At 37.3% G+C, this 14691-nt stretch overlaps 1 protein-coding gene across 1 annotated transcript in view; it reads left to right on the forward strand.

The window, feature by feature from the left end:
* LOC307190377 (uncharacterized protein) overlaps positions 1–14691 on the forward strand; it is a gene marked incomplete at both ends in the record, with an annotated part of 73388 nt that overhangs the window by 13617 nt on the left and 45080 nt on the right. The window contains one exon of the mRNA XM_079929546.1: positions 3553–3605. Within this exon, the coding sequence (XP_079785672.1) occupies positions 3553–3605 (53 nt within the window). The remainder of the gene's footprint in view (positions 1–3552; positions 3606–14691) is intronic.

The raw sequence follows: 14691 nt of genomic DNA on the forward strand, positions 1-14691 counted from the left end.
TTGAGGGCCAGCTGAAGTTTTTGTGCACTTGTCAGCAAGGTTCTTTGTCACCCAGCAGGTCTTTCTTAGGAACCATTTCCAAGATGCCTGCACCTTTTAGTAGTCTCTCAATTACCTGGCTGGTTATTCTTATGTACTGGCTCTGACCCACACGTACCATGCAGCAGGGTAGTCACTTATGTTACTCATGAAATTACGTAATAAATGGTGTGTTTAAAATCTGATATGAAAGCAAACGTTTCATCACAGAAAAATGAAGAGAAGAATGAAAATTTGCAGGATGAAGTACAAGTTTTGAAATATTTACAATATATTATTTTACAAATCCATAGAATTTGTTGATCACCTTGTGAGGTGCTCAGTGTGAGGCATTGTATACACAATTAATTTAAAGGTGAAGGAAAGAAACATGGCCTCTGCTTTCAGGAGAGGTGGAGAGAGAAGACTTTCATTCCTGCTATTAATAGTTACTGAGTAACTATTTGTGCAGTGCACTGTGTGGTAGATAAATGGAGAAAGAGAATTCTTGACTTTTATACTCAATAATAAACAACAAGGAAGATAGATGTTAAATAAATGATGACACATGTGATGTGCATTCCAGGCAGATTGTGGACAGGCTTGGTCTTTGGTTCATGTTTTTACATCAGGGCCAAGTATAAGTCCTATTAAACAACAGAAATTTAATAAGATGTATGTCATGAATGCAAGAAATGAAAACCCACTCCTGCTGTAGCCTTTCTTATATACTCCACAATGCATTGAATATACAGTTTCCTTAAATAATTCACAAGAGATTGAATAAGCTATAAAATTCTTTCATGAACCACATTTCTGATTTCCAGTTGTCTTTAATATTCTTACCTTTGCCTTCTTATATGTATTTTTCTTGAGGAATAAATGCTTGGTATTCATAAGACATACATCTGAAACCTTAGGGAATTCCCATAATCATGAATGCAGAAATAGCTGCAAAGGCTTATGAATTTTATTTGAAATGCATTTCCACCAAAAGCCACATATCTGATGCCATATACTGAGACTAAAAGTTAGCTGTTGTTTCAACACCTACCTACGTTTTATTTCTCACTTTTTAAGAAGTTTTTTACATTATCTCAAGGGCTTACATTAAAACTGTTTAACTCTTTTTTTCTTATTTCAATACATAACATATTGATCGTTGTTCGGATGGTAGGTCAACCCTGAATTTGACAATCTGATCTTGTTTTTAATCTAAAAGTTTTATTTTCTGATTAAAAACCAGAATTCCATATATCTTTGCTTCAAGTCCATTATTGGTGGTTGAATTCTAATCTTTCCATTTTGCCACGGCTATTGATGAATGAAGAAAAGCTGAGTAGAAAACACTATTATTTGGGGAACTATTGTTGGCCTTGGTCACAAGCGGAGTGATTTATGTTATTCAATGCTGTGCTTCAATAAATTGCCAATGCTTAAAAAATACAGTGGGTTTTCAGGGTATTCTAGGCTACTAAAACCATTGTACGCAGTAACAATTCTTTCTTCTAATTAGATTTTAAGTCCCTTATAGGGTCAGGTTAATATATTCAGAGCACAACTATGAAAATGTGTACTATTGTAGAAGTAGCAATAGAACAGGAGGAAGACAAAGATGGGCATGATTTCAAACTACCACTCAATTTTTGTGTAGATAAATCACTTGTTCTCTCTGGATTTTATTTTTCTCATGTATAGAATGAGCTTAATGAGTCTTGTTTTTTATTGCTGGCTCTAAATATTTGTCAATGCTTAACACATAGCTTATAAATTGGAAAGAGTGTTGAACAATAAAACACATGTTAGAGTTATGGTAATGAATTTAGGCAAAGTAAATGGTCAAAGTGCTTCTGGTCTCTCTTTTGCTATTGATAATAATGTGTAAAAAATGCAGGGTATGAGATGCAGCCTATGTCCAAGAAACAGAATGAAGCCAACTATATCCTGGGGATGGTCTCAAGATGTGGCTTCATCAATATTGGTTTGTTTTTTTTTTTTTTTTTTGCGGTACGCGGGCCTCTCACTGTTGTGGCCTCTCCCATTGCGGAGCACAGGCTCCGGACGCGCAAGCTCAGCGGCCGTGGCTCACGGGCCCAGCCGCTCCGCGGCATGTGGGATCTTCCCGGACCGGGGCACGAACCCGTGTCCCCTGCATCGGCAGGCGGACTCTCAACCACTGCGCCACCAGGGAAGCCCCATCAATATTGTTTTTAACGCACTCTTACAATTGGTATTATTAAAGTAACACAAACAACAGCTTAAATTTCTTGAAATTATCTATTCAGCTTTCTAGTGACCTCCAATAATCTTTTAAGTTATAAATATTTCTTGTGGATCATTCTTTTATTTTTCCAACAACATGTTTTATAAATTATGCTAGGTATTATTCTAGACATGTATGTGTTGAGGTTTTGAAAGTTAAAAAGACACTTACTCTAGTCTCAAAAAAATGCCGAAATAGCCCTAATAAGATAAATGAGAGTTCTCCTTTGTAAAGAATTGATGTAAGTCATTTTGACCATGTGCAACTATTAGACCTTTAGTAAATAAAATAGTCTTCAACAATTAAAGTTTGGTAAGGACTACAGACCTCCTCCCCACAGCCCTGCTACTACTTTACTATGAAATTGAGTCTCAGATCAAATTCTACTACACATGTACATGGTTCCAGTATTAATTCCATGTCGCTCTGGCAGACATCTCCATGGTATTATGTTTCTCTGAGACCTTAGACTTCTTTTCAGCACAGCAATACAGGCAGTCAGTCCCAATTGTGTTTGATCAACTAGTTGAAACCAGTTTGCCATTTATCTATAAAATACTGAATGCTTTTTACATGTAATTAATTCCTTAAACTCACTCTTTACTAGAGTAGAATTTACATCACATCTAGTAATTTCAGAACTAGAAAATAGAAATAGTATAATAAGAATTTTAAAAGGTACAAGATCATAAAATCTAATTGTTTGCCTGAATTCAACACAGTAAGGACTTGGTTACCCAGCATATAAATCACCATTGCTGTGAGTCAAGCACGATGCGTCCTAACCTCTTGAGATCACAGGTATTTAGACCTGACTGTATATCTGAGACTTTGTTGTTTGCAAACTTTTTTTCTTTTTCTTTCTTTTTTTTTTTTGAGTCTACATGTCTTATATAACTTTAAATTCATTCACAATTATGTTTCTAATTGAAATTAGTCCTTTCAATTTTATTATCTTAATAGGTTAATTAAGTGTGATCCAAGATAAAATTTGGCAGAATCTTGAAAGTTTTTCTTTTGGCACACCTATTACACTTTAATCATACTGTTCTCTAAATAAAACATAGAATTTTTTACTCATATAGCTTAGAAAAGTCCACAGGAAACTACGAGGAAAGGATGTCATTATCCTTATTATCATCACCATCTTCATCATTTCATAATCATCAGCATGCTTTGTGTCTCAGGACTTCTCCTCAGTGTTGCACAGGTTATTGCCCCTCATATATACGATAACCTCTGTGGTAAGTTATTATTAACTGTCTTTACAGATAAGGAAACTGAAGCACAGGAGAGATAGGTGGTTTGTCCACTGTCACAAAAAGTAAGTGGTATTGCTATAGATTGAATGCAGGTAGTGTGATTACAGAGACAGAGAGTGGGGTTTAACCACAATGTCAAACTCTTTCATGAGAGCAAAGATGTTTGATTTTGCTGATCATGTGAATACATATCCCTTCTTTTGGGCCTAGTCTTTTTCAGTTGTTCAGAGTGTACACAGTACTCTTATGTCCTTTTCATATTTTACTTTTTTAGTAGTCCTGTGAGCTAAATACAATGATGATGTGTACCTTGTAGATAGGCAAACTGTGATTCAGAAAAGTCTAGCGATTTACCTATGGATCTGAAGCTGCTAAGTCACATTGCAAGGTGTGAACTTGAATCCAGGTCTTCTAATTATAAACCCATAAGCTATGGACTGAATGGTGTCTTCTCCATACAACTGTGCTTGAAGATAGGGCCTCCATGGTGGTAATTAAGATTGAATGAGGTCATAAGAGTGGGGCCCTGATACAATAGAATTAGTGTCTTTATAATAAGAGATACTAGAGAGTTCTGTCTTTTCACCATATGAGGACACAGCAAGAAGATGGCTGCTTATAACCCAAGAAAGAGTTCTTATCAGAAATTGAATAAGCTGGTACCTTGATCTTGAACTTCCCAGCCTCCAGAACTGTCAGAAAATGAACTTCTGCTGTTTAACCCACCCACTCTATGGTATTTTCTCATGGCAGCCAGAGAAGTCTAAGACACAATGTTTAACACTTGCTTTAAATGTTGCAGTCAGGTGCTCACATGGTTAACATTCAAATTTTTGCTTAGGATGGAAGCACAGGTGGTGACCTATGGAGTGAATAAACTATAAAGTCCCCTGATGACAAGTCATGTCACTTAATGACATTTATAATTTGCAAATTCACCCATGTGCATTGCAGTTACAAAACTTGAGCTGGAATTTTTCAGCAGCTTTAAACTACAAGGCATTATGTTAGATTGAAGACAGTTTTGGCAGAGGAATACTGCTCTCTTCATGAACTACCAAACACCACTGGGCAAAGTCAGCTGTCAGTGGTGCCTGTGGGATATGCCTAACGACGTGTTTCTCCTACTTGCCTGTTTTTGATGCTCCTACTTCCACTGGTAGCAACTTATTCCTCTGAGTTAAAATCAGTCCTTTAGTTTTAACTGCAGATGTGCATCAGGAAATGAGTAAATCAAGATACTAATACCATTCTGTTTACTGTCAAAGATAAAACCAGTTGTGAGTTAAAGTGGTACAGGCAAATTTTAATCAGTAATGACCATTGCAGTAAGAAAAAGAGTCCAGTGTGAACTGAACTCAAATTTGTGCAGAGGTGTCTGGCATTGGTTTTTTTGTTTGTTGTTTTTTTTTTTTTTTTTTTTTTTTTTTTTTTTTTTTTTTTGCTGTACGCGGGCCTCTCACTGTTGTGGCCTTTCCCGTTGCGGAGCGCAGGCTCAGCGGCCATGGCTCACAGGCCCAGCCGCTCCGCGGCATGTGGGATCTTCCCAGACCGGGGCACGAACCCGTGTCCCCTGCATCGGCAGGTGGACTCTCAACCACTGCGCCACCAGGGAAGCCCTGTTTTGTTTTAATAATTAACAAAATTAATATAATTCTCTATTATGACTGTCAATCATTTTCTGTTCGCTGTTGAAACACATAAAATATGTATATATATTACAGCATGAGGGAATAGATAGAGGGAGGATGAGGATGAGTGGGGGATTAAGAAGAATCAGAGAAGAGGAAAGTTACTAAAAGCTGGAGGGGAGATTGGCTCATGTGACTAGGCCATCTGGGTTTCCTGACTGACCTTTATCAAAGTTAGGCTCCTACCCTCCTGCAGAAACTAGGAGACAGAGGCCCTATCTTCAGACATTGGCTGAAATGGACAGTGATTTTTTTTTTTGGCAGCCTTGAGCTTTCCCAGGCAGGAAATGAAGGGGGCTGCAGTCATCACCCTAGGGATGTAGTCTTGAGCTGTTGAAAACTATGTAAGTGTTTGTTGAAGTCTATTATTGTAGCAGATGGACAAAATCATTTGTGCTGGAAGTCTTAAGTTTTTATAGGCCAAGGTTGAGGACTAATTGAGAAGAGGGCTCAGGGGAGTCTGACTAGAGTTTGGTCAAGGAAGGACTCTTTTTTTTTTTTGGCGGTGGGTACGTGGGCCTCTCACTGTTGTGGCCTCTCCTGTTGCGGAGCACAGGCTCCGGACGCGCAGGCTCAGCGGCCATGGCTCACGGGCGCAGCCGCTCCACAGCATGTGGGATCTTCCCAGACCAGGGCACGAACCCATGTCCCCTGGGTCGGCAGGCGGACTCTCAACCACTGTGCCACCAGGGAAGCCCAAGGGAAGACTCTTTTTTACTACTTTTCTTCTGATATGTAAGTGTTGGGGGAGGGTGGTAGCCATCATGAGTATAGTAGGCTATGGGATAGTGGAGAAGATAAATTTTAAAACAGAAAAATAATTAGTTAGCCAACAAATGCAAATATTTCCTTTAGGAAGGAAAGAGAAGAGGTGAATGTATGTCCAACATTCCAGCTGTTTAGAATTCTGCTGGAGGGACTGTTTTCTGTCTCACTGGCGTCAGAGTGCTGATGGAAACTGGCATAACTTGGCTGTCTGGGGACCACTGAGAACAAAGCAGAGCTTGATAGCTTGTTTCAGCCTGAGAGAACTTATGAAACCATAGACAAACATCAGAGAGCAAGAGGTTAGGAGCTTCTGAGAAAGAAACCAGTAAAACTCTCAAATTGGGCAATTACACACACAAACCCAGATTAAATGCATCCCTATAAAAAGTCTTAGGGGGCTTCCCTGGTGGCGCAGGGAAGAGGCGGCCTGCCGATGCAGAGGACACGGGTTCGTGCCCTGGTCCGGGAGGATCCCACATGCCGTGGAGCGGCAAGGCCTGTGAGCCATGGCCGCTGAGCCTGCGCGTCCACAGCCTGTGCTCCACCACGGGAGAGGCCACAACAGTGAGAGGCCCACGTACCGCAAAAAAAAAAAAAAAAAAAAAAAAGTCTTAGAGGTCCCCCAGAATCTCTAGTCAGCCTAACTGTTGAAGATCTTCCCCTGTATGAAGTTAGTCCATAAAGATGAAAGAAATTAAGGATGATACAAATAGATGGAGAGATATACCATGTTCTTGGATCGGAAGAATCAACATTGTGAAAATGACTCTACCACCCAGAGCAATCTAAAGATTCAATGCAATCCCTATCAAACTACCACTGATTTTTCACAGAACTAGAACAAAAATTTTCACAATTTGTATGGAAACACAAAAGACCCCGAATAGCCAAAGCAATCTGGAGAACGAAAAACAGAGCTGGAGGAATCAGGCTCCCTGACTTCAGACTATACTACAAAGCTACAGTAATCAGGACAGTATGGTACCGACACAAAAACAGAAATATAGATCAATGGAACAGGATAGAAAGCCCAGAGATAAACCCACACACATATGGTCACCTTATCTTTGATAAAGGAGGCAGGAATGTACAGTGGAGAAAGGACAGCCTCTTCAATAAGTGGTGCTCGGAAAACTGGACAGGTACATGTAAAAGTTTGAGATTAGATCACTCCCTAAAATCATACACAAAAATAAGCTCAAAATGGATTAAAGACCTAAATGTAAGGCCAGAAACTCTCAAACTCTTAGAGGAAAACATAGGCAGGACACTCTATGACATAAATCACAGCAAGATCCTTTTTGACCCACCTCCTAGAGAAATAGAAATAAAAATAAACAAATGGGACCTAATGAAACTTCAAAGCTTTCGCACAGCAAAGGAAACCATAAACAAGACCAAAAGACAACCCTCAGAATGGGAGAAAATATTTGCAAATGAAGCAATTGACAAAGGATTAATCTCCAAAATTTATAAGCAGCTCATGCAGCTCAATAACAAAAAACCAAACAATCCAATCCAAAAATGGTCAGAAGACCTAAATAGACATTTCTCCAAAGAAGATATACAGACTGCCAACAAACACATGAAGGAATGCTCAACATCATTAATCATTAGAGAAATGAAGATCAAAACTACAATGAGATATCATCTCACACCAGTCAGAATGACCGTCATCAAAAAATCTAGAAAAAATAAATGCTGGAGAGGGTGTGGAGAAAAGGGAGCACTCTTGCACTGCTGCTGGGAATGTGAATTGGTACAGCCACTGTGGAGAACAGTATGAAGGTTCCTTAAAAAACTACAAATAGAACTACCATATGACCCAGCAGTCCCACTACTGGGTATATACCCTGAGAAAAGCATAATTCAAAAAGAGTCATGTACCAAAATGTTCATTGCAGCTCTATTTACAATAGCCAGGAAACATCCTAAGGAGATGGAAACAACCTAAGTGTCCATCATTGGATGAATGGATAAAGAAGATGTGGCACATATATACAATGGAATATTACTTAGCCATAAAAAGAAACGAAATTGAGCTATTTGTAGTGAGGTGGATGGACCTAGAGTCTGTCATACAGAGTGAAGTAAGTCAGAAAGAGAAAGACAAATACCATATGCTAACACATATATATGGAATTTAAGGGAAAAAAATGTCATGAAGAACCTAGGGGTAAGACAGGAATAAAGACACAGACCTACTAGAGAATGGACTTGAGGATATGGGGTGGGGGAAGGGTAAGTTGTGACAAAGTGAGAGAGTGACATGGACTACACTACCAAACGTAAAACAGATAGCTTGGGAAGCAGCCACATAGCATAGGGAGATCAGCTCAGTGCTTTGTGACCACATAGAGGGATAGGGAGGGTGGGAGGGAGGGAGATGCAAGAGGAAAGAGATATGGGAACATATGTTTATGTATAACTGATTCACTTTGTTATAAAGCAGAAACTAACACCATTGTAAAGCAATTATACTCCAATAAAGATGTTAACAAAAACAAAGTTAAAATAGCAAATGGTATATATATTTTACCACAATAAAAATCTTTTTTTTTGTTTAAAAAAAAAAAGACCAGAGGTGACTGTTTTTACAAACACACAAATTCCAGCAAAAAACTAACAGATCATAGGAAGAAAGGGAGAAACAATCCAGTCAAGGGAACAAAATTAACCTTTACAAAACAATCCTAACGAAACAGAGATCTGTGAATTACCTGAAAATTAATTTGTGATCATTATCTTATAGAAACTCAGTGAGTTACAAGAGAACACAGATAGACAACTAAATGAAGTCAGGAAATGAAAAATGAACAAAATTAAAATATCAACAGAGAGATAGAAACTATAAAAAAAAAGAAAGAAACAGAAATTCTGGACCTGAAGAATATAGTAACTGAATTGAAAAAAAACACGAGGAGGGTTCAACAGCAAAAGTGATCAACTAGAAGAAAGAAGCAGTGAATCTGAAGACAGGTCATTTGAAATTATCAAATCAGAGAAACAAAAAGAAAGAAAAAATGAAGAAAAGTGAGAAAAGCCATAAGTCAGACCAGTGTATACATTGTGGGTGTCTCATAAGGAAAATCAAGAGAGCAAGAAGAATAGAGCTTATATGAAGAAATAATAACCCCAGATTCCCTGATGAAGGAAATGGGCATCCAAATATAAGAAGGTCAAAAGACACTCATGAAGATGAACTCAAAGGTGTCCACACTAAGATACCTTATAATCCAACTATCAAAAGTCTAAGACAAAGAATTTTAAAATCAGAGAGAGAAAAGTGACTTGTCATGTAAAAAGGAGCACCCATCAGTGGATTTCTCAACAGAAACATTACAGGCTAGAAATGAGTGGGATGACATATTCGAAGTACTGAAAGACGAAAACTGCCAACTAAGAACAGTGTATCAGGCAAAACTGTACTTCAAAAATGATGGAGGGGGCTTCCCTGGTGGCGCAGTGGTTGAGAGTCCGCCTGCCGATGCAGGGGACACAGGTTCGTGCCCCAGTCTGGGAAGATCCCACATGCCGCAGGGCGGCTGGGCCCGTGAGCCATGGCTGCTGAGCCTGCGTGTCCAGAGCCTGTGCTCCGCGGTGGGAGAGGCCACAACACTGAGAGGCCCGTGTACCACAAAAAAAAAAAAAAAAAAAAAAAAAATGATGGAGGAATAAAGACCTTCTAGTTAATACTGCTGTACTGTACACTTAAAAATGGTTAAGATATTAATTTTTATATTATATGTTTTTCACCACAATAATTTTTAAAAGCCCCAAATAGAATAATGCATGACTCCCAATCTGGGATGTTCACCTAGATTCATTCATTCACACTTCAAACAAACAAACAAACAAAAAAAAACCTCTTTCTTTAAATACTTATAAAATTCTTATTCTGAACCAGGCACTCTTATTAGGGGATATAGAGTCAGTGGTAAATGTATTTATCATGGGAAGTCATTGGAGGTAGAGGGTGGGATTTGAACAAGGTAGTCCTATGACACGATTTATGTTGTAAGGGGAACACTCATACAGCCCCAAGGAGAATAGACCACATAAGGTAAGGATGGGACCAGGAAGACCAGATAAGTTTCTGGAAAGATCAAGATATGATAGCATTATTAAATTTATGTTTATTCACTGATTTGTGTAGTTCTTGATAAACTCTATTGAACATTGATATTCCATACCTTGGTGTGTAGAGTGTAGATTGTGGAAAAATATGGATGTATAAAATAGGTCCATTGCATTTAAGGCAGTGTCATTTCTCTCCTAAACTCTAACTGCCCTCTAACTCATACACTACATCCATATTGTTCTCAAGATATAGTTCCAAATCTTAGACACTAGTGCAAGGTCATATGTGCTTGGCCCACCACCCTGACTCCATCAAATTGCATACGTCACTGAAGATGTTCATGAAAATAATGAGCTTTATATCTGCATCTTATCTGAGCTGGAATTTTTTCTTCTTTATATCTTTCAGTGTTGTATAAAATTCTCTGCAAAAGTTACTTATTTTTAATCAATAGAAAGAAAGTAAGAGAAGGAAAAAATACATATGCCAAAAGTAATCAGATGAATTTGAGGCATCGTTTTCTATTTCTAACCTGTATTGTGTAATTTGGGGGCTTAGTAACTACCTTTTACTTTAGTCTTTTCTTTTTACTTATTTTTAAATGAATATATTTTGAATGTCACATGTCAGTAGAAATTTTGTGATTCTAAACTAAATATTCCCTTTCTGGTAAGTGGTTTTGAAGTCAAGAGCTGGAAAGTTTACACATACTGTTACTTAAACTGTATATTAACCAAATAAACCAAGGGTTCCACATTTAAACAGTTTAGAAATTCTCTGAAAACATTTATCTCCCGTTATAGAAGTACCCATTGTGTATTGTAGAAAAAGTTATGTGCATGTGGATATAAGTACAAACACAAAGAGACTTTCAGAGTTTATTCTACATTTAGTCAAATTAAACTTGCTTTTTGAAGGCTGAATTACCCTAAGCATGTTCCAGCCCCAAAGAGGAAACATGGTAATAAAAATACAAAACTCACCCATCTGACTGTACAATTTTTATAGATTCTGGGAACGTAAAATCATCTCTTTTAATGCAAAAATTATTAACAAAATATTTACTTAGTATGGCATTTTTACATTGTTCAAAGTTAGATCTTGAGTCAAATCATAGATGAGTAAGGCTGAAAATAACTTGAGATGAGCTGGTCCAACCCTAGACTACTCTGGAAAAAATCACGCCACTGATGGCCAAACACAACCATTTTTATTTTAAATTTTCAGTCATTGAACACAGTTACATATTCATTCATTTATTTGCTTAACTATTCCCTGCTTTCTATATATTAGGAGCTAAACATTGTTCAAGGTTCTATATTAGTGAACAAAGCAGGCCACTCTCTGTACTTGTGAAGTGTACATTCTACAATAACAGTCAATCCATAAAAAATAAATATAATAATAAGTAAATTACCTGGTGTATTACAAGGTGATAGATGGGAAAAAGTAGAGTAAGGATGATAATAGGTACCAATATTAATTTTTAATGTTATCTTATTTTTACATTCAGAAATGCATATAGATAGTTTAACTTTTTACTTGATAATGAGTTGCTTTCATAGATAGAAAAATATATTGTAATTTTTAAAGCACAGCGCATATAAGACCATAAGGTGGTAACCTCTCATTTATGCTGCTTCATGGTTTGGGGGCAAGAAGCAGGGCTGACCTGTGTCACTATGAATATACAACTCATGAAAATGGTTCTGTGATCTGAGTTCAGGGCTGAGTTCTCCAATGTCTGGGCTGTCACCAAGCATTTTCCGCCCTTTGTTGCTCTGTACTTTTAGTTCTCTCTGCCTGGAGTGCTTTCCTTAGGTTAGCCCTAGTCTGGCTACATTTTACCCACAATGTTTCAAATCTAATGCCACTTTTTCAAAGAGACCTTTCCAACACACTGTTTAAATCATCCACTGCATTCTGGCATTCTCCCTCATGTTAACTATTTTATTTTCTTTATAGCACTGAAGTTAAATAGTTACTGCTTTTTTCTTATTTATTGCCCTCCTTTTGCACAGTTTGACCCTCCTGAGAGCCTATCTTTTGTCTTTCTCATTCAGGGCTATAACTGCTGTCCCAACACAGGGACAGAGTAGATACTAAATGAATATTTGTCGAATGAATGATGACTTTCCCTACTTGCCCATGGTTAAAATATTCAGTCAGGTTGCATTTCTCTTTAGTTTAATATTTTCACTGTAGTTAACATAGTCCTAGAGTAAATGCAAGCAGTTAAACAAATTTTACTCCTGGTTCAGGAAATAATGCATTTTAGAAAGTCTAGTTTATTCTAGTAGTTAAAATAGTGGGCTCTGGTGTTCAAATTTTAGATCTGATCTTGTCAAATTTATTTAATCTTTCTGTGATCTTAGGCCAATTAAATTTACCTTTTCATGTCTCAGTATCCCCTTCTATAAAATGAAGATAATAATAATAGTCATGAGAATGATTTTATAAGAAAAAAATTCTTAGAATAATACATAATATAAAATAATCAGTAATTATTGTTGTTTTTAAAAAAATTCTATAGAGTGACTATAATTCCAACACTGGGGCTGTACCTTTGCATTTGATTAAAAGAGCACAAGAATATAGCAGATATGGTGAGGCTGTGGCCAAAAATATAGGTAATTGCATTTTCAACCAAGCCAGTACTTCTTTTGATAGGATAGCTGTTTTCAGAAACCCATTTAGGTTGGTATATTGCAGAAAACATGTGTAAAGATGGGCCATCTCAAAGCTTCTGAATATGTGACTTCTGAAATCTGTATTTGTTGCAAATTGTCTATAGCCTCTGCCATACATTTTCTTCTGATATTCCTTAGTCCTGTAATGTGTCTGTGGAAATATGTTTTTCATTGAAATGGTTCCTCAGAGACTCATTGTCAAGAAAGAGACTTTGCTAAAATACATTCTGTAAATATACTTTCTCATTTTTATTCTAAAGTTCTGAACAAAAATGTTTTGGCCACCTGAGTAAATAATTTGAGTCAAATTTCAGCATACTTGAAGTATGATAATAACATAATAATTCTCATAGCCTAGGCATTCTCCAAAGCTTACATTAAACTGGTACTACTTTGTGAAAGAGGCATTCTTCATTGCTTCTAAATGCCTGTGTAAAATTCCTCTGGCTTCAAATGTCTCCATCAAATCCTCTCGTAAAAGTAGAGGTCAGTCTCAATGGCATCATCGAAAGAGGGAAGCCAGAAACAAACTGCCTCAAAAGACCAACATATTTCTTTAGAACTGAAAAAACAGAATGTTTCATGAAGGAGGAAATGGCCTTGGGAATTGATATTTAAGATTTTCAAATTGCAATAATATGTGTAGAAAGAATCACTTACCTCTGATATCCTGTGTTAAATTTTCTAGTCTCTTTAATAAAGCATACTTCTGAAATATGAGTTGACAAGAGGTCTGGTTTCAACAGTGAGACAGTTCGTGTAGTGTAGAATTTAGAAAGAAAATACCCCCCCACACACTTATACCTAAATTCTTATGCTGGTGATTATTCTGGAATCTTAAGCATTGCTCTAGAATTTTTTTCTCTAATTCTCCCCCCAAAAAACAAACTTAACCAAGTTTTAATTAACCACAGTTTACTTCTCTAAGTAATTTATCCATTTGTTCTCAGACACATTTCTTACTTTTAGAGAAACTGCTATATTTGTAGATCAGATATCTCATAAAGCACTTGAATCCAGGATGTATAAAGAACTCTTAAAACTTAATGCTCCAAAGACAATCCAGTTAAAATTGGACAAAGAATCTAAATAGATATTTCCCCAAGAAGATATACAAATAGCTAATAAGCACATGAAAAGATGCTCAACATCATTGCTCATTAGAGAAATGTGCATCAAAACAGTGAGATAATATTCATACCACTAGGATGATTGAATTTCAAGCTTTTCAAATCTCAGCATTGCCACCTAAATAACATTTGAATTCATTCCGCTGGCATTTAACATCCTGTATAATGTGTGCTCAGTCTAAATTCCCATTCCTGTGACTGCATCCCCAGTCCTGTGTTTATCACCCTATACTCCCTGAAGTACTTGATATTTCTCCTACCAGCCCTTCCACTTGTTGTAGTTGTGAAACACCTCCATTTTTAACAAGCCCCCAAGTGGTGGTATTGTAGATGGGCTATGATGAACTGTCACCTAGCCATCCTCTTACCTATGAAATAGCTGTGAAAATGTTACCATGTCCAAGCTCATACTGCTTGCCGCATGACAGGCCAATTAATCAAGACAATTTGTTGGGGCAAGGAATAGTGACTTCATTTGGAAAGTCAGCAGACCTAGAAGATGATGGACTAGTGTCCCAAAGAACCATCTTACCTGAGTTAGAATTCGGGCTTCTTTTACATTAAAAGGGGAGGGGGTATGGTTGGTTGTTGCAGACTTCTTGGTGTCAGAATCCTTTGTTCTTGCTGCAGTCCATGTGAGTCAGGTCATGATGTTACTGTAAACCTCCAAAAAGACAAATGCTATTCTCTGTTCTGCAATTTTTTTATCTCTGTGTGAATGGAAAAGTATTATACCTTTAAGGTCAGAGCCTTGAGAATGGGTTTTCCTGTATATTTCAGGCTATAAG

The sequence above is a fragment of the Stenella coeruleoalba genome, assembly GCF_951394435.1.
Source record: "Stenella coeruleoalba genome assembly, chromosome: 8".
NCBI lineage: Eukaryota > Metazoa > Chordata > Mammalia > Artiodactyla > Delphinidae > Stenella > Stenella coeruleoalba.